General features: G+C 41.7%; 2 protein-coding genes and 1 non-coding gene across 5 annotated transcripts; 2 read left to right on the top strand and 1 right to left on the bottom strand.

Moving 5' to 3' along the window:
- Position 1: 1 nt before the first annotated feature.
- On the bottom strand, positions 2–12,714 carry trmt2a (tRNA methyltransferase 2 homolog A). 3 transcript variants are annotated; one of them, XM_071534299.1, is made up of 12 exons: positions 12,580–12,714; positions 6,550–7,188; positions 5,986–6,094; positions 5,400–5,581; positions 4,140–4,254; positions 3,705–3,820; positions 3,313–3,424; positions 2,741–2,863; positions 2,041–2,116; positions 1,443–1,559; positions 1,140–1,236; positions 2–699 (listed from the first exon to the last, which is right to left on the bottom strand). In XM_071534299.1, exons 1-12 carry the CDS (start codon positions 12,621–12,623, stop codon positions 525–527), a joined length of 1,905 nt encoding a protein of 634 aa, XP_071390400.1. In that variant the 5' UTR covers positions 12,624–12,714; the 3' UTR covers positions 2–524. The 3 variants fall into 3 exon arrangements, with proteins under 3 accessions (XP_071390400.1, XP_071390403.1, XP_071390402.1); XM_071534302.1 differs by lacking the exon at positions 12,580–12,714 and adding an exon at positions 7,888–7,975; XM_071534301.1 differs by lacking the exon at positions 12,580–12,714 and adding an exon at positions 7,875–7,959.
- Positions 11,478–18,237, top strand: ranbp1 (RAN binding protein 1). Its single transcript, XM_071534303.1, has 6 exons — positions 11,478–11,595; positions 13,366–13,499; positions 13,684–13,841; positions 15,187–15,315; positions 15,633–15,701; positions 16,981–18,237. Exons 1-6 carry the CDS (start codon positions 11,581–11,583, stop codon positions 17,106–17,108), a joined length of 633 nt encoding a protein of 210 aa, XP_071390404.1. The 5' UTR covers positions 11,478–11,580; the 3' UTR covers positions 17,109–18,237.
- LOC139656699 (small nucleolar RNA SNORA77) lies at positions 15,872–15,997 on the top strand. Its single transcript, XR_011696156.1, has one exon. It is a non-coding gene; the product is annotated as a small nucleolar RNA SNORA77 (small nucleolar RNA).
- Positions 18,238–18,419: the final 182 nt, after the last annotated feature.

Consider the following 18,419-nt stretch of genomic DNA (forward strand, 5'->3'; position numbering starts at 1 on the left):
GTAGAAGGGCTTGTTTTATTCATTCAATCTGCAAAAACATGTTGAAATATGCACAAACTAAGAGGCACTGAACAAACTGAAGTGCAACTTTGCTAATGAAAGCTCTGAAACTAAATGGGTATAATAAGGACATAAAGTACAACAGTGTTTAGTTAAGCAGATGCGATGCATATTATACTACTAATTCTGTTCTCCAAGAGTGGACATGAAGCACAAATTACAGGTCATTGTATGGTGAAAAAAACGAATAACCGACTTAAGACATTTTCATTCTCTTTTTAAAGGCCTCAAATTTAGATGAGTTTTCCAGACTTTTTAAGGACCTGCAGATGCCCTGTTGAAAGAAACTGTTCTAAAAAAAACGTTAGAATCAACAAATGAATAACAGTGCTGTCATTAACTTAATAGGCCATTTATTTATCCAAAGCTCCTTGGAGTACTGAGTGCATCCATTTATAGGTATGGGTAGCCTCGGTCAAACCCCTAACCCTGCTCGTTTCAGTTCCATGCTATACAGGACCAGGCTAAGAGGCAGTCTCTGCCTGTTTGTCGCTGGTCTCGCCCTGGGAGTTGTAGTCCACCCTCTCCAGAAGCAGCAGCATCTCCACATGCATGGTCTGGGGGAAGAGATCGACGGCCATGGCTCTGACCGGACGGAACGGGGCTCCGTGGACTCTGTTGGAAGGCGCTCTGCACAGGCTGAAGAGAGGCACGCAATTACCACTAACTCTACATGAAGAGTCACTCCAAAATAAGATCCACCATGTTAAACAATGTGACACTTACTCTTCCAAAATGATAGCTGACATGACAGTAAAACCTCTGACACAGCAATTAGACCATCATGGGACTAAAACTTTCCATTGAAATCTAGGCTGAGTTGGTGAGGATAATGGTAAACATTCATGCACACTTGTGTGGAATCTGATCAAAATGTTGCATAAGAATCAATTCAGCTTAAGGGCTATAGAGACCAGTGTAGTATCGATCAATGATGTAATATGTAATCAATAAATCGCCTCCATCATATCGGCAGTTCATGTCACTGACTGGCCGTTATCTGATTTTTAATAGCAAGGCCAGTATCTTTAAACTGATGATTGCTATCATAAAAGCACAATTAAAAGGTAATAACTCACTCAATGAAGTTGTTCATGGCTGCTTTGGCATTGCATGCCACATACACCAGCCTCTTCAGATGCTCTGCTCTCCTGATGGCAAGGATCACCTTGGAATCTGTGACCACAAGAAGTGAGAAATGACAAAAAGGACTTGAGGGATCTTCCTAATAGGTTCTCCATGAAGGTGAAACGTAACAAAAAAAGACAAATTTACTCTGACATGACGTGAGAGCGGGATCAGAGACACAAAGGAACAAATCATGAACTGAGCTCAGACTTCATTATAATGAATGGTGATGTTTTAGTACTTTTTTTACTTACGTAGGCCTGCTCTCGGTGGATCCACGATGGCTGTGACGTTCGGTGACACAAGAGCATTGAGAATTTTGGGGAACTCATCCTCAGCCTTCCCACGGTGAAATTCAACATTACTAAGCCCTTAAAAAATAAAAACAACAAATTGACAGACCTGACAAGCAAGTGGAAAACATACTGTATTTATTTTGGAATACAATCATTATCTTAAGTTTGTCATTCAGTATCAATAATGAAGTACCAACTTCTATTTACATTTTATGAATCATTTACAAGGTAGTGGATGTCACTTTTTCCAAAATGGTGAATACTGGAGTTAAACAGATACTGTATATCAGTTTACAGATATCTGGTTGATTTGGGCCTTTCAGTAAAAATCCCTTCACCTGTATTGATTCTAAAGCACCATTTTGGTGGGGAAAACTGAATCCTTCCAATTTTCAAAACATTTTGGCAGGGAAAATGGTCAAATGTAAAGACATTAAATAATTGCACAAAATTTTGGCTGATCAATCTAACAATGTGAGTATCGGCCTTCACAAACCCTTATCAGTCAAATGCGAGAGAATACATCTCTTTGGGAAGTAACTCTGTGTTCTCCTACCGTTGAGCTTTGCGTTGACTTTGGCATCCTCCACTGCTTCCTGGCAGAGCTCGATCCCAATCACCTTCTTCACCCTCTGGAAGCAGAAGGGAACAGAGCGGTCACAACCTGCTAGCAGGGGAACTCCAGTTGTATTCCAAAACTCCATGTATCCATTCCAGAAAAAACTCAAGGTCATCATTCAATATCTCTCAAATTAAGACGATCCAAAAGTGTTTTAGGTTATTATAATTTGTGCTATCAATTATGTTTGATTGATAGGACAAAATTTTTTAAGAGTAGGTGTTGGAATTTGCATTAAATTTGTATCTCCCAAGAAAATCTTCCTCTTCATTCATGAAGGTAATGTGCACTGTCATTTGTAGAGTGGTGCTGGGAACACAAAGAGTGCACTTATTTTTTTATGTCAATACTTTTGGTGCAGAGGTGACTGTGCGTGTGTGGGAAAAACCTAAAATGAAAATTTTATGATCTCCATTAAATTGGGTCATTGCATAGGTAAATTATACTCATACAGGAAGAAAAAATAGAATATAATAGTTATTCCTCTTATCAAAAACTCCATACGTACACAAACCATATGTACAGAAGAAGTGACAATGTGCATTGTCTGTTCGCATCATCACTGTCATTATCAAAGCATATTTACAGATGGATTAAGTCTTTCCTTGTTTAGATGATTGCGACCGACCAACATTACCTTAGCCAGAGAGAGGCCGATGGTTCCTGTCCCGCAGCACACATCCAGTACTGTGCTGTCCTGGTCCAGCTGGGCCCATTCCCCCACCGCAGAGTACAGCACCTCTGCTGCTCCTGTATTCACCTAGCAGGGACCCAGGCAGACACACACAGACAAGACAATGATGGTTTACTAGCTAACAAGCTGACATTGTCTAAAACACAAAATCGATCACATTAATCAGTGGCAAAATGATCAGTTCCCATTCAAAACCTCTATTGAATTCTGCTGACAGCCAAATTGTACATTTCACAAATATCAGCTATCAACAGCTGCAATCCAAATATATCAGTATCAGCCTTGGGAAAATCCCAGATCAGTTGAACATTGGTATTCATCACTGTTATTAAAACACACAACTGCTCCAGTGCAGCTGCTGAGTGGCCAACTGTAGGAAGCTGTGGCTGTACTGGGACGCTCCCAGTGTGAATGTGTGGAATGACTGAATGTGAAGCAGGACATTGCTGAAAAAAAATAGCATGGTGTTCTGCAAATCATCCCTAGGTAAATAAAGTGTTTTCCCTTTGACTCACCTGGAAGAAGGAATGAGGGGATATTCTGAATTTCAGACCCAGCAGCTCCTCATGAATGTAGCCCTCTCCAGCCACCAGCTCACAGGGCAAGTCCTCCGGGTTGGGGGATTTCCTTAGCAGACGAAAACATCAGTTAAAGCTGAATGTATGTATGTATGTAGAGAGCATTGTACAGTCTACTGTCCATCATGTCTTGCCATATCCCTTTGCACTATATTCGGGGTCCTGTTGTCCCTGTGCCATCTGTGTCAGTGTGTATTGTATTACTGCAGTATGTCAGCTGTCAACATGTCTCTGCACCGCTGTCACCAAGAGAAATTCCTGTACTTTTATTGTACTTTCGCGATTCAAGTTATTCTGATTCTGTCAGTCACTGTGCTTTTTTATCTTACCTTTGACCCTCTCTGACAAAGTAAAGGGAGGTTACACCGCTGTCTTTGCCCTCTCCCTCTGTGAAGTGCTTCTTTAAAGAGCTCTTTAATGCATCGAGTTCCTCTTCTTCGAGTTTCTGGAGAGTCGTTGAGCAAAAGAATAAGTGATCAAAGAGCGAAAGGCTGGGGGAAAATACACCCCTGACTTAATGAGGTGCCTGCTAACAGCATGTAGTACACAAGTCTTGAAAGTATAGCCGCACACTCACAGCTCCACAGCAGAATAAATCTGAATTAATATTCAACAGGAACAATATAGGTGTATTCTGTTCTCAATATAGGTCTATTCTGTTTTCAAGTCTAAAAGAGAAAGCGATCAAACATTGTGATTTTGCTTTACAATTGTGCATTTCACATTGCGTTACAAAAGAAATGGATGGTTCATCATTTCAGCACCTGTGGGTTGAAGAACACCATAGCCATGGCTTGTTTGGTCCTTGTGGTCCGCACTGTCAGCTGCTTCCAGTGCCCTTCATATGTTTCAGGACTGTACACGGAGTATGGTGTTGTCCTGTGTGTAAATAATGGGGCAATATTAGATGTAAAGTATTTGCATTTTAGGGGAGGGTATACAGGTAGTATACTAGCATGGGGCTGGTTGGAAAGGCCACATGTTGTTGAAAGGCAAACTTTTAAGGCGTAATTTTAAATTAAATGCAATTAGTTGAAGCTGAATGTGATTATTATTGAATTTAACTTTTGACTAGAATTTCAAATTCAGTTTTTAAAATTGTCTCAATTCAGACAGAAACATCCAGGGAAAAAGCAAACAATCAAAGATTCAATCCAACAACATCAGAGAACGTACTGGTAGTTTTCAGTAGCTAGTTGAAGTTTTCATCCTTGACGCATTTCTGCATTTTCACTAGCTACCTTTCGGTCTGGAACTTGTCCAAAATGGCCGCCAAAAGACTGAAAACCAAGTCAGCATATGTCCGGAAATGCCCACAGTGGCTAGTGAAAACTACTACTAGTAGCACACCTATTATAGTCACCGACAGCCTCCTATATCCATTTACCATTTGCTGTCAGCAACCTTGTCAACAAGGCTGATGCTATTCATTATGTTTCTTTGTGTAAATCCTGGGTATAGTCATCACAGTTCCATTATTAGATAGCAACAGACTTGTTGACTGCCAGAGTCTTCAATACTTCCACACTCAGCAAAACACCATTGCCATAAAAAGTTTGCTACTACTGGAAATCACTTTGATGATAGATGTCATCAGACATACATGAATCATTTGTGAAGTAATGTCACAGTCAAAAAAACATCAAAAACAAAACATATGATCAAGCTCTACATCTAGAGGATATACTACCTGGGTCGTATTATACATGTCAAATTCAATCCACTCCTCCAATTGGAGGTTTCAATCATTCATAAGACACGCTTTTATGCAAATTCCCCATAGGGCACAATTATATGTGGTCTCTCTGAAGGACAGGATGGTTCCATAATTGACCACTAGGGGGCAAAAGTGCGTTTTTGAAGTCGCATGATGTCTGTGTAACCCATAAAAAGTCTGTGCTAGTTGTACCAGTACTGCGATGTTGTTGGATTGAATCTTTGCTTTTCTCCCTGGATGTGTGTCTGAGAGAGACGCTCACACATACAAACACACCACATTGTCAAACACCATGAATATTTCATACTTAATGAACTTCTGAAACTCGCTGACCACTCTCTTGGCCTCAGCTGAGACGTGGCTGGTGTCCCCCGGCCCCACCACAGCACAGGAGCCTCCTTTATACTTTCCCAGACGGAAACCGATCGTCTTGTCCTCGCCATCTGCGCCCATTGAAATGAGGAACTCACATTTGTTTCTGTACTCTGTCTGCCATGATATAGTTGGAGAAAGACAGTTTAACAGGATTAGAGGTCTTAGACGCCACCTTCCAAAATTAGATATTTGCCTTTATGAAAAAAGCAACACTTGCTCATACAATGTCACTGATGGCACTACATTTAAAACGAGTTGTGGTACTTTTTAAAAGGATACATCTTTGGTTGACACTGATAAGACTTTTACAGACTGGATCCCCTGTATGTTAAGACACTGACTTATGAACTTCAGGTAATATTTAAAAAACACAACAACTGATATACAGTGTGGGAAGGAAATAGGAATGAAAAAAAAACATCTACAACATCTCTGCAGCTATATAGCGTTTTTGGAATGAAACTCTTCATATGTGTATCTCATATGTGAGTTGAGTGATATTCAACACGTGATTATACCTGAGAGGGAGACGGCCGAATGGCTTCTAGAGGACAACACATTTTGTTGTACTTCCCTTTCTGCGCAAACAGCCACGGCAACATGGCTTTGTTGGTGCTGCCAATTTCCCTGGAAAACAATCGCATAGTATTTACTTTAGGAGGTTTGAACCACACTTGTAGTTAGTATACTATGCATTTTTTTCTACTGCAAAAGTGTACCATCCCCATACTGATACAGCAATACCTTATGTAGCACCTGCTTTTTTCCATTATGTTTTGTGTAAAGTTTTAGTCTCCCATGATGGTCTAAATGCTGTACATTTGTATTATTTGGAATGTTTTGGCATGAAAAAGGTCAAATTTAAAGATACTGAATGTCAACACAAATTATTGGCCATTTGTAGCTTCCATACAAAAATACTGGTGTTGGCTTTCAATCACCCATAAGGTCAAACCCCAATACTGATGCTGCACAATACCCAAGGTTGGTCCAGTGTGGGGAAAGCATGGTACCACACATATCTATACATGTATGTAAGTATGGTGTCATTTCAGTGCAGTGATGACTCGGTATAAACCTACTTGGCCAGCCTCTGCAGAACCCCCTCCACCTCCTGCTCCTTCCTCCTCAGCTGCTCCTCGTAGGGCACGTTCCACAGGGGCGTCACCACGTTGGCTATCTGCACGCTGAGGGGCTCCTCCTCCTCCTCCGCCGCCTCCCGACGCTTGGAGGCGGGCTGCCCTCCCCCCGCCGCGGCCTCTCCCTCCTCCTGCTGCTGCCGCCTCTTCCTCAGGATGGGGTCGGCCTTGGGCTTGGCCAGCCGCACGGCGAGCACCTGGCCCTTCCACTGCATGCCGTGCACCATCTTCATGGCCTTGTCGCGCTCCTCCTCGTTCTTGAAGGTGACGAAGGCGAACGTCTGCCGGCCGAACAGCTTGATCTTGTGCGGGTTGACGCCGTGCTTGGCCAGGAACTTCTTCAGGTCGTTGAAGCCGATGAACTTGGGCAGGTTCTGGATCTCCACTTTGTAGATTTCAGAGGTGAACAGGTCGCCTTTGATGTAGCGGTACATGCTGGGGTCAGAGCCCGCCTCGCCCTCTCCTTCAGCTTTGGCCTCTGCTTTGGCACCGTCCATGGAGTCCTCTGTTTGGTCCTCAGCCCTCTCCTCCTTCGAGGGGGGCGTATCAGCCACAGGGATGTCACTAACATCCGCCATCATTCTGTTTGGGGGGGAAATTACCAAAGCGATTAGCAGGCAGATAAACTCTTACATACGCAGGACAAGAACAGCATTTGTTTCCTCTCATGCATGAAATTATTTAGCTCTGATAGTCCTGGGAAGGTTCACAATATTGACATTTCTCCTACCAGCACAAAGGTCAACTAGGTTACTGTAATACTAAATACTGAGAGGCTTGACAGGATAGGTAGGCGAGGTGTGTTCAAGTTCAACTTGAGCCATTTTAAACGTTTTTAAATGCCCGTTGGAATGACTTATAAGAGCTATTTCGCCATTGAACTAAATGTGACAGTGAAAACAACGGTAACCGTTAGTCCTATCAGAATACAGGTCTGCATGACTTCGCTTATTTCTCATCGGAAAAGCAGCGCACCAAGAAACATTTTCAAGACCTCTAAAAGTGAATTTGACAGTAAACTTGTTACATGTAACACATTTTAAGGCATTTAGTTTACACAATATGATTTAAGACATTAGAGACTTTCAGGACCTGCAGCCTCACTGGGTAGAGGCAATACTGCTCTGATATTAGTAATAGTGACAGTAGCTTCGACTTCGAACATTTCGACTGTAGCAAAAAAATATGTCAATTTATCGTTTCTTTGCATGCTAAATATCAGAAACGCCGTGGATATATTTATAAAGAGTTACCAAGTTAATACGCACTCAGACAGCCTACCTGCTTGCATTCACTTTCACTTCTCAGTACTCACTAGAAACTATAGGGCGCCGCCATGTTAGTTTAGCCACGTGCAACAACGAACTTCTTCTTGTAGGGATTGCGGCAGTGTAGATGCTTCACGGCATTTTACTGCCGCCTACCGGTCAGAGTGGCAAAAGTCACTTCATATCGTATTCGCTGATATAGGCCAGTCCAGTGTGGAATTAAATATTTTCCTTTCAATTAATTGATGATTCTTGCCTCGGCCAAACAAAACAATGAACTTTGAACTGAGACTTTTTTTAAGTGTTAGCCAAGATGGCGACGATCCAGATATCCGACTTGAGCATGAGGCCAGCTGGGCCATGTGATTGAGTTGTGTTGAGTGGTGTAACATGACAGTGATGGGATAGAGAGGTCCACTGCTCCACCTCTCATACCACAAAAGCCCTGTGCAGCACCACGGACAGCAGTCCTATGAACTCTAAGTATTCTGTTACAATTATCAGGTAACTAATAAAATAACAGGTGATTAAAATCAAATGACAGCCACAGCCAATGAGCTGTATATATGGTGAAGAACCATATTGGTAAAGCACCATGCATGTGACATCATGGGAATACTATGAATGAGTTGCACCACCGCTTGTGTTACTACTTTAAATGTGATCTGGGGAGATGACTCCAAGCTTGATGCTAATGTTACATTACTTTGGACTGAGCTGACTACAGCTTCATGACATTTGGCATCAGGATGCACTTTCAAAACAAACAACTGAGCCTGCAACTATGTAATTTCCAAGGCTCTCCACTCCTGTCGGCTCTCCCCGCTATGTAGTGTCTTTGATGATAACACATCTTTCTTTTAATTACACTCCATCATCATTAAATGTTATACAAAATTGACAGCTTTAAAACTGTTGATGATCCACTGCAACATTTACAAATGCATGGTACATATTAGCAGCTGGATCATAAGGCCGACTGCATCGCTCTTGAAGTTTTTCAGAGTCCTCAGCTCCTCCACCTTTGAAACACTACAGCAATGTTCACTCGGGCTTTGGAGCGGACTTTGTCATTGTAGACTTTGTCGGCCTTTCTGGGCTTCACTGCGGTTCATGGTTGGGCAAATGAACCTGTAAGAAGTTCTGAACTCAAGGGTGTGTGTGGAGAATTTCCACCAAAACAGAGAGAACGGACCTGACTGCTTGTTTAGAAAGCTTGAAATCTCAGCAGCCATTGAGGTAACAGTGGAGTGACTCTGATCAACAACACTGCTGAACCCCTGCTGATGTATTATGATCAATTTGTACAACCAGCCAGTAAAATATTACTGATTGTTCCTTAATAAAATATTTTAGTCTTCAACTGTTCAAAATCTCACTTGAGACTGAGGTAGGACTCTAAGACTCTGTAGTAAACTACTGCAACAAACAACTACAATATTGTGACTATAAAAGAAATCAGTGTATTTATTTATTTATTCCTTTATTCTAACCACTGTGAAGGCTCCCTGCAGAATACACTCACACTGCGCTTGCTTCAGCTTGAAAGGTTAAAAATTCAAATTCATTTGAAAGAGTTTAAAAATGTGTTTAGAATTTGATTACCTGGAGCTTAAACAATTGAATGAAATGAAATGGAAAGCTGACTTCATGTTTTATGGCTCCTACAGTTGCAGTAATAGTAGTAGTAGTAACACTATTCCAGTATTTCTGTATTATTGATTTGGTACAGGAAGGCAGGAAGAAAGAAGGAAGGACGGACTGATGATGATGATGGATAGACAGACTAAACCTTCTTTCCTTCCTTCCTTTCATTTGGCACTTGTCAAGTCTTGTAACATTTGCTATGATTATCAATTAGATAGGTCGATAGACAGATAGATGGACAGATAATAACACCAATTAATTGTGTTTATTTGCTCTGTTTCCATGAGCTGTGAAGTGAATTTGACTGAACTGTCACTGACTTTGTTTCTAAATCCAGCTCTACCCAGAGGAGGCAGTTGAGTGTAAGGATGTGTGGGCGTTCGCAGGCCTCATGGAATGGATGATGGAGGTTGATGCTGAGCGGAGAGCCACGCCCGGCGACGCTCTGCAGCATCCCTTCCTCACCATGAGCCACCTGGAGGACTCCTACGCCACCAGCTCTCAGTAAGTGTGTGTGTCTGTGTGTGTGTTAGCAGACAAAGCAAATGGTTGGACAGGTGCTTGATTGATGGATAGAGGGAAGGATGATAGGATTGATTGATTGATGTACTGATTGATGGATTAATTGATTGATTGTCATACTTCTTGCAGTGTGAAAGAGTCCTTCCTGGCCATGAAGGCTTTCTGTCATGACAGCACATCAGCCACAACTGACTCTGATAACAGAGCTTCAGTCACTAGTGTCCCGGTTGACAAGGCTTCCATCACCTCTGTCCCGGTTGACAAGACTACTACGACTACCATGACTGCTACCACTGTCCCAGCTGACGGGGCTTCCACTCCCTCTGACCCGGCTGATGAGGCTTCGACCGCTGTCCCCACTGAGGTCAAGAAAAAAAGTAAGATACAAGTCCAAATTTGATCTGTACAGGTTATTATTTCTGATTCATATTATATTTCCTACTATTGAGCGAAGGGTGATCATTTTACTAAAGAGTTCAGACCAGTTAAAAAGATGCGGTGATTCCTCTCCAGACTGAGGAAGGCCCTCCATCATTGCTTTCCTCATGCTGAGGAGTAACAGGCTTCATTTACACTGCTGCTTAAAGTCCCAGTTCAGATTTTTTTCCCTACCAATCCACTTACCAATTTCCAATGCAGATCTTGTATCTTTGCTTCAGATTTACTGCAACAAATACTAACAAGCACACCCACATTTAGGATACATCTATTATAAAATAGAAGTGGTGTTAAAAATACTGTTCTTTGGTGTTAACAGATTTGATCAAACTCTCGCTTAGGTGAAGGTATGACAACATTGGGAAACACTTTAAAGCATAAATTGACTTTTACCAACATGCTTGTAATGCAAAGGTTTCCTCCTATTTGGCACCTTGAGAAGCCCATGAAGTCGCGCCATTTCCAATGTTTTCTAAATTTCCAACCAATCGTAATCACTGTTTTCCATTTTTCCATTATTATTAACATTAAAAAAAAAAAATTAAGATTCAGGTCCAGGAGGCGCCACCCTGCCAGCCCAGTGACAGTATATTTTCAACCTTTTATAGATTTAAAGATTCATGTAATGATCTTTTGTTAGTTGTCTCTGATCTCCCTTGGTTTACTTTTCTGTCCTTGCCTTGCTTAAATTGCTTTTGCTGCCAATTTGCACTATATAAATTATTAAATAAATATAACAAAAGTTATATTTTATATTATTAGCCTTTTTTATTTAAATTGTATGCTGCAATATATTAATGTTTATTTTGTATTTACCAGTACTAGTAGCAGTAGAAGTAGTATTTTTTACATTATTATAGAAGTAATCCATTGATATAAATGACTTTACTAAATAGAAATTTGACTAATAGAATTATCTCTGATATTATTTGTGTGAGAAGTGGTGCGCGCGCTGCCACAATGTGGGCGCGGGCACACGTAGGAAATTCGGCGCGCGAAAGCTGCAGCAGGAAGCGACAGGAGCTGAAGGGAAACGGCGGCGAGTTTGGGTTTTGAATCTATCAAACAACTTCCATAATCTGCAAACATCTACATTAATATGGCAGATCCGAAGGTGAGATCACGCTTTGTAGGTAATCTTAAGCATCGGGCCCGTGTTGAAACAGCAATTTTGTGTCAAACGGTGCATTTTAGTTGTCATTCGTCAAAGTTTGTAGAGGAAGCTGCGAGACAAAAATGCCGGCAATGATGTTGTCTCTGCCGCGATGTTAGCAACGATTACTGGAATACTAAGTGTATAAGGTCTTATTAAACGCAAGAGCTACCAGACAGTCTAGTTTGAAATGTTTATTTCAGGTTCAGTGTGTTAACGTGAGCGTCTTAGTGCTTTGCCGCCTTTCTTTAAAGTTAGCAAGCTCAGAAGTGGTCTGAAGTGGGAAGCCAGGCAGCATGATAACGTTAGCCACATACTACTAATAGTACCCAGTTAGCATGGCAATGTCCATAACAAAACTAAAATATCGTAACCGTCATGTATTTACACGAGGTAGTGCAAGATCGAAATGCATCTAATCCGCCAGCCACAGTAGCTAACGAAAGCTAAGTTCCTTGGCTTTGTCTGCCAAGCATGACAACAGTTGCTAGCTGGCTAATGTTAGCTTACTTTGGCTAATTGTAGCAGGATTTAAGAGGCAGTTACTCTGGATCACTGGACAGATAACACCAGCAAGTGTACATTACATTCCCTGCGCACTAGTGCAATAATTATGTAACCTGCTAAATTACTAGTTACGGTATGAGTTAGCAACACTCATTGAGGTTAGCAAATGGCCAACGATTAGCTTATCTGGACTAGCTTGCTAGCGTGTGCTGTGGGAGGCCTAACTTAACATCAAGTTAGCTTTGAAAGGAAAAGTTGATTAGCTAGCTAGATTTAACCTCAGATAATATGTAACTATGGTAGAATGTAATAGCGACGAGACTAAACTTTAAGTCTAGCTTCAAAACCACTCAAGCTAGAGAGCCCGTTAAACGTCTGTTTAATTATACAGCTAACCTATATGTGATCATTAACGTTATTGGCATGCATGTAACTTACCTAGTAAAGCTAACTTGAGCTACGTCGCTACAAAGAAGTGCCATTGTGATGAAGCTAGCTAACTTGGCTTGTCATCCAGCTAACTAGCATAGCATAGCTAGAAAGAATAATTAGACACTATTAGCCAGAAGTTAGTTTGCCAGTCGGGAGAAACTCCAATATTGTGGTGCTAGGCGCCACCCGTGTATACTTCGTCCCTTTTCAGCTAATGACACGCTGTACATGAGCAACGACTATTCACATGGGGCTATTTCCCTCTTTTACAAGTTGGTACAGGCCATGGGGTTGATTGCTTGATATCAACTGATTGAAAAAAAAAAACACATTAAAGTATAGCCTACTTAAATTGGCCAGCTCAGTTGTTTGTCGTCTTTGTCCCCAATTGTTTTTTGGTGAGGCTTATGTTTATTTTTGCCAAGTACTGTAACTTTTTTGAACTAATAAACACTGATGTGAGAACATTTAATCCCATCTCACATCAAAGATGCTTGGCTCAGCACCAGTAACAGCGAGTTACAAAAGGCTTTGCCTGTTCCCCCCACAAAAGCTTTACTTCCCACCCGTGATCTCTTAAATCCCTCCATTGATGCATCGATGGCTAGTAGGTCAGTAGAGCCCATTATTGACACAACCCAATAATGTTTCATTGAGTTTTAAAGAACCACGCTGACCTGTATCACAGGCCTGATTACTTGTACTCAGTTCATAAAATTAAATGTCTGGTACAAATCGGAGTGTGTTTGAGTTTTGATTTGATGATATATATTTTTTTATTCTGTCCTTCAGGACCAGGAAGACCACGAAGCCTCCACAGACAATGCAGAGGACTCAAACCATGATCCCCACTTTGAGCCCATCGTGTCCCTTCCGGAGCAGGAGGTGAAAACATTAGAAGAGGATGAGGAGGAACTTTTCAAAATGTAAGTAGCTCCTAAGAGCTTATTTTGATCACCCGAATGTAAATTGTCACAGAACGATTCTGATTTAATGTCATCTGTCTTTGTGGGGGAGTGTGTGATGGTCTGGTGATCCAGTTTAATGAACGCTGTGGCGTCTTCACTGAAAGTGACGACCTGTGAATGAAGTTTACTTTTCTCCTCCCAGGCGGGCTAAGCTGTATCGCTTTGCCTCTGAGAACGACCCCCCAGAGTGGAAGGAGCGAGGCACTGGTGACGTCAAGCTGCTGAAACACAAAGAGAAGGGCACAATCCGCCTACTGATGAGGAGAGACCGGACCTTGAAGATTTGTGCCAATCATCACAGTGAGTCAAATGGACGATTCCAATTGTTACTAGTGATGATGATGGCAGCTATTTCATTCTAATAGTTACAAAGGAAGAAAACACATATTAGCTATCATCAACTATAATCAAGGGAAGACTTGGATTGCTGGCTCCAAAAGCAAATGTTTGGCCAAACACAATATGTAGGCTTAAGCTGAATGTAGTGCACGCTGAACCCTTGATTTGAAAGCTGTATGCACACAGGCACTTTAAGTCTACCTGTGCATGCTCGCTCGTGTATATGTGTGTACATTTTGCCATCATCATCCCATAACAAACCCAAGTGTATTTTCTGATGTACATGTATGTGCTTGGTCTGCATAAAGGTAAATGCACCTCTGCTCCCCATACTTTGCCATGATATTTAAATGGTTGTTTTTGGGGTTTTTTGTAATCAATATTGCACATGATAAAATGCTTCCCTTTTGCTACAATAATATCTCCAGCACCTCACTTTTCTGTGGCATCCGTGGTAAGCACTGGACTCTAGGTGAAGGCCAGGGTGCCTTGAAGACTTGGGGCATCATTTATAAAAATGTTCACTGTCTTTTCAGACATTATCAGGATCCACAGTATGGATCATGATCATGTTGCTTTTCTAAGACTATTTTGCAAGTTACTGAACAGTACAATCCAACTGGTAACTATAGAATACTTGTATTGTGACGTGCTGTGTGTGTGGGAGCATGGAGGCAACCCTATATTGGAGATGATAGTGTCATGTCCTATAAATCCTGCATTCTTCACAATTCAAGTTACTGCACATCATAACAATAGTTGGCATCTTTATGAAAGCCATGGACAAATACATTTATGAAGTCTTAAATAAAATCATAAACCCATCAGTTTCCCTTTTAAGGCCCAACTGAAATTTGTGTCCAGTCGACCATGAAGGTTTGCACACGGCTCAGTTCTCAGTTCTCTCTCTCATGCCTGCAATACCTCGGCTTAACCAGCAGGTAATGTTCATATGTCAAGTGAAGACCTGACACAGGGCTACGATCATTTCCACGTCAAGTGAAATTCTATTTACTATTGGTAATGTTCACAGATTGACTTGGGACTCATCAAATTTTTATCAAATAATACATTTTTAACAATCAGGTATTATAAACATGCATTGCTGGCTCCAGTAAGGCCTCCTCCACAGTAATGGCACAAAACTATGTAAACGTAATGTTGTCATAATACAATTATGCATTAGCAAAACCATGAACGTCCACTCAGTAGTTCTGCAACCACTAGGTACATAATGCTATATATCAGGCTTATGGGTCTGGCTTCATGTGTATCCTAACCCCGTTTCCCCTCTTGTGAATTTCAGTTAGCCCTATGATGGAGCTGAAGCCCAATGCCGGCAGTGACAGGGCCTGGGTTTGGAACACACTAGCAGATTTTGCAGATGAATGCCCCAAGCCTGAGCTTCTGGCAATACGCTTCCTCAACGCAGAAAGTGAGTATTCATTCACCCAATCCACGTAACATTGTGACGTCAGAAAGTTGCCAGAACCAAGGTTTAATTTGTTGGATCATAACAAAAGTGTGTGTTCACACCGTGAGCCATTCGTTTTGTGGTACCAGAGAAATGTCCCTGGAAAAGTTGGCTGCCATTGAGCATTTCGGCAATGTCATCCATCAGCAGCTGATCTCATACTAGCCTGCTGTATGTCCCGTCTATCAATGCAACACCATTATCTCTCCAGCTCAAATTGGCCATTACACTGTAGCATGGTGATGTGAATATAGACTAACATTCTGTTCTGTTTTCAGATGCTCAGAAGTTCAAGGGGAAGTTTGACGAGTGCAAGGAGGAGGTCAGGAAATTTCAAGAGGGAACAGGTACATGAAAGTTCACACTTCAAATGCACTTCATCTCTAAGCATTTATATCATAGAACACATACCCCCAAAACACCACCACTGATTACACACTTTGCATCTTTTTGGCAGAGAGGCTCAAAAGGCAACATTACACATTTAATGAGACTTAAATTTATACCTGTTGAACATGCAGACTCACTCTGTTCTTTGCTGCTCACGTTGGCATGGAACTTTTTCTGTCTGCTACACTAACGCAGAATATAGCACTTGCTGGCCTTCTGAAAGGCTAGTGTCAGTATGTTCTGCAACATGACCATTCGAATTTTCACTAGGTTTTCCAATATGACCATACATGGCAAAAAGACACTAGATAACTAGTCTTCAAACCGTGTGTGTATGAAGAGATTGGATAATCTTGGAGTTAGATGACTGACAGTGTAGTTGACAGTCAAAATGGCAGTCATGCTGACTTTTCTGCAAGACAAACTCACATGCCGGACAGGCTGGTGGCACGCACCTGGGTTAGGGCTGCACGATATATCGTTTCAGCATTGTCATCGCAATGTGCACCTGCGCAATAGTCACATCGCAGGACGTGCGATGTCAAGTAAGGCAAATTAACTCAAACACATCATGCTACAACTTTTTTGCTGCTTGATACAAAAGGAAAACTCGCACGGTTCTCATTTTCCATGACTAATCTACAAGAGAAGTCTGTCTGGTATAACATAATTTACTCCAATTTAAGGGTTTGTTATAAGAGTAACGCATGTTACCTTTCCAGCTTTCACGGCTCCGAACCGTAGTTGGGAAGCCTCTGGTGTTGTGCTAGCCTATTTTAGCTTAGCCTGGCTCGTAGCCGGTAACAAGCTTTTTACTAAGTGTCCGGACCAACTCTGCAGTGGAGAACTGGCACTTTATTTCGGTACAGCAGCGAACATAATGCACAGCCTCTCGGTGACGTTCTAAGCTCTTTTCCCGCTAACTATGCTAACTTTACTCACTCAGTTGCATCCTGCAACTCACTCAGGCTGCGGCTAAAAACACACTCACTTCCTACTACGTCACCCGCGCAGGTTACCCACAAGGCCACCTTCTTAAAGGGGCAAGGCTTGATAGAGCTATTCAAGTCATTTGGTGAAAATTCCTGTATTTTTTCATATGCAATATATATTGCAGAAAAAAAAAATTGCAATGTCAGTTTTTTCCAATATCGTGCAGCCCTAACCTGGGTTGTGTTCCAACCTTCCTTAGCCCAAATATTTAGTTGACAAACACATTTCACTGTTTTGCCACAGGCAACACTGACAGCGCGAACAAAGTGGCGGAGAAACTGGAGGAGCTCTCCGTAAAAGAAGACAAGAAGACATCAGAGGAAAAGAAAGAAGAGGAGAAAAAGGAGGTGAAGGCCGAGGAGAAGAATTGAGAACCAAGAACTCGCTTTGCTGATCTTCAATTTATCAGTTTTTTCCTCTTTTTCTACAATAGACTCTAAAGGAACTGAATTTGGACACTTGCATATTATTTAGTATTTTTTTTTATGATCTGTTTTGCCTCGAGATCACAAGTCTTTGGTGCCACTGGGGGAGAAAAAAAAACAAAAAGTCAATTAATGAAAAATCAAGCCCTTTCCCTCCCACCCCTCTCCTTTTCGCACCATGGAACGCCACGCTTTCCATTCCGGTCATCTGCAGTTCAATGTTATTTTTGACAAACTGTGAAATGAGGCTTGTGATATTGATAATTCCCACATTGGGGTAAGGTTTTTTTCTTTTTGTTTTTTGTTTTGTTACTCTGAAGCAAAGTTTGTTTGTAGGGGGAGAGGACGATGTAGCCTGCTTGTTAGCAGCACAGGGTCAGGGAACCGGCAATTATGGAGGTGTATTACAAACATCAAGTACTAGGATGCATCTCAGTGGGCCTTCTTCCCCTGTCCACTGTCCATGCCTCCACTGTTAGATACAGCAAGTATGGTGAAGACTATTCAGTGGATGCCTTGTAGGAATTTTCTTCTTTCTCGGTTCCTTCATTTGTCAGCTCTGATGGAGAACAGACTAGAGGAAGCCACTCCAGGCAGTTGAGCTGCAAAAGTTGCATGCTGCAAATTGCAGTTTTCCACTGATATCCGACTGATGGTTGATCAGATGCACTTATCTAAGTATTTTCATTTTTTATTTCTTTTCTTTTTGATATCTTGGAACCATCACACCAAGTCCAAAGTCAACGGTTCATCAGATTTTGGTATAGGTTACGTTCTGGCTGAAGCTCCCCAGCGGGAGCTCTAGTTTGTATTATTTAGATCATAACATTCCCACAGACTTAAAGCATGTAGATTATGTATAACGGAAGAGTGTGACAGTGCCCTATCAGATCTGTGTGCTCACCGCCCTGTCCTTTTCTTCCCACTAATTGAGTTCTTACCCCTTGCCTCGAAAGTGCATCGAAGTGCCAGTGCATCTGTAAATACATGTATATGGATGAAATGTTGCTTTTCATTTGCACTCAAATGGTTTGAAATGTTTCCTCCACCTTCCAATAAAAGCTCTCAAAGACCAGATCGGTGTTGGCTGTTGATATGAAAATCATTTGTGTCCTGGGATAGCCAATAACATTGATTTGTGCAGTCCGTCTGTGATACTGCACTATATATTTTATTCTAACGAGAGAGGGTGTGTTGCAGTTGCAGAATGGAGACATGGGAAGAGGATCACTGGGACACAAAGTATCAGCTTTGCAT

This window comes from Centroberyx affinis, unplaced genomic scaffold (assembly GCF_046629955.1).
Source record: "Centroberyx affinis isolate AG114_WGS23_722 - 3 ecotype Tasmania unplaced genomic scaffold, CSIRO-AGI_Caff_v1 ptg002513l_1, whole genome shotgun sequence".
NCBI classification, from domain to species: domain Eukaryota; kingdom Metazoa; phylum Chordata; class Actinopteri; order Beryciformes; family Berycidae; genus Centroberyx; species Centroberyx affinis.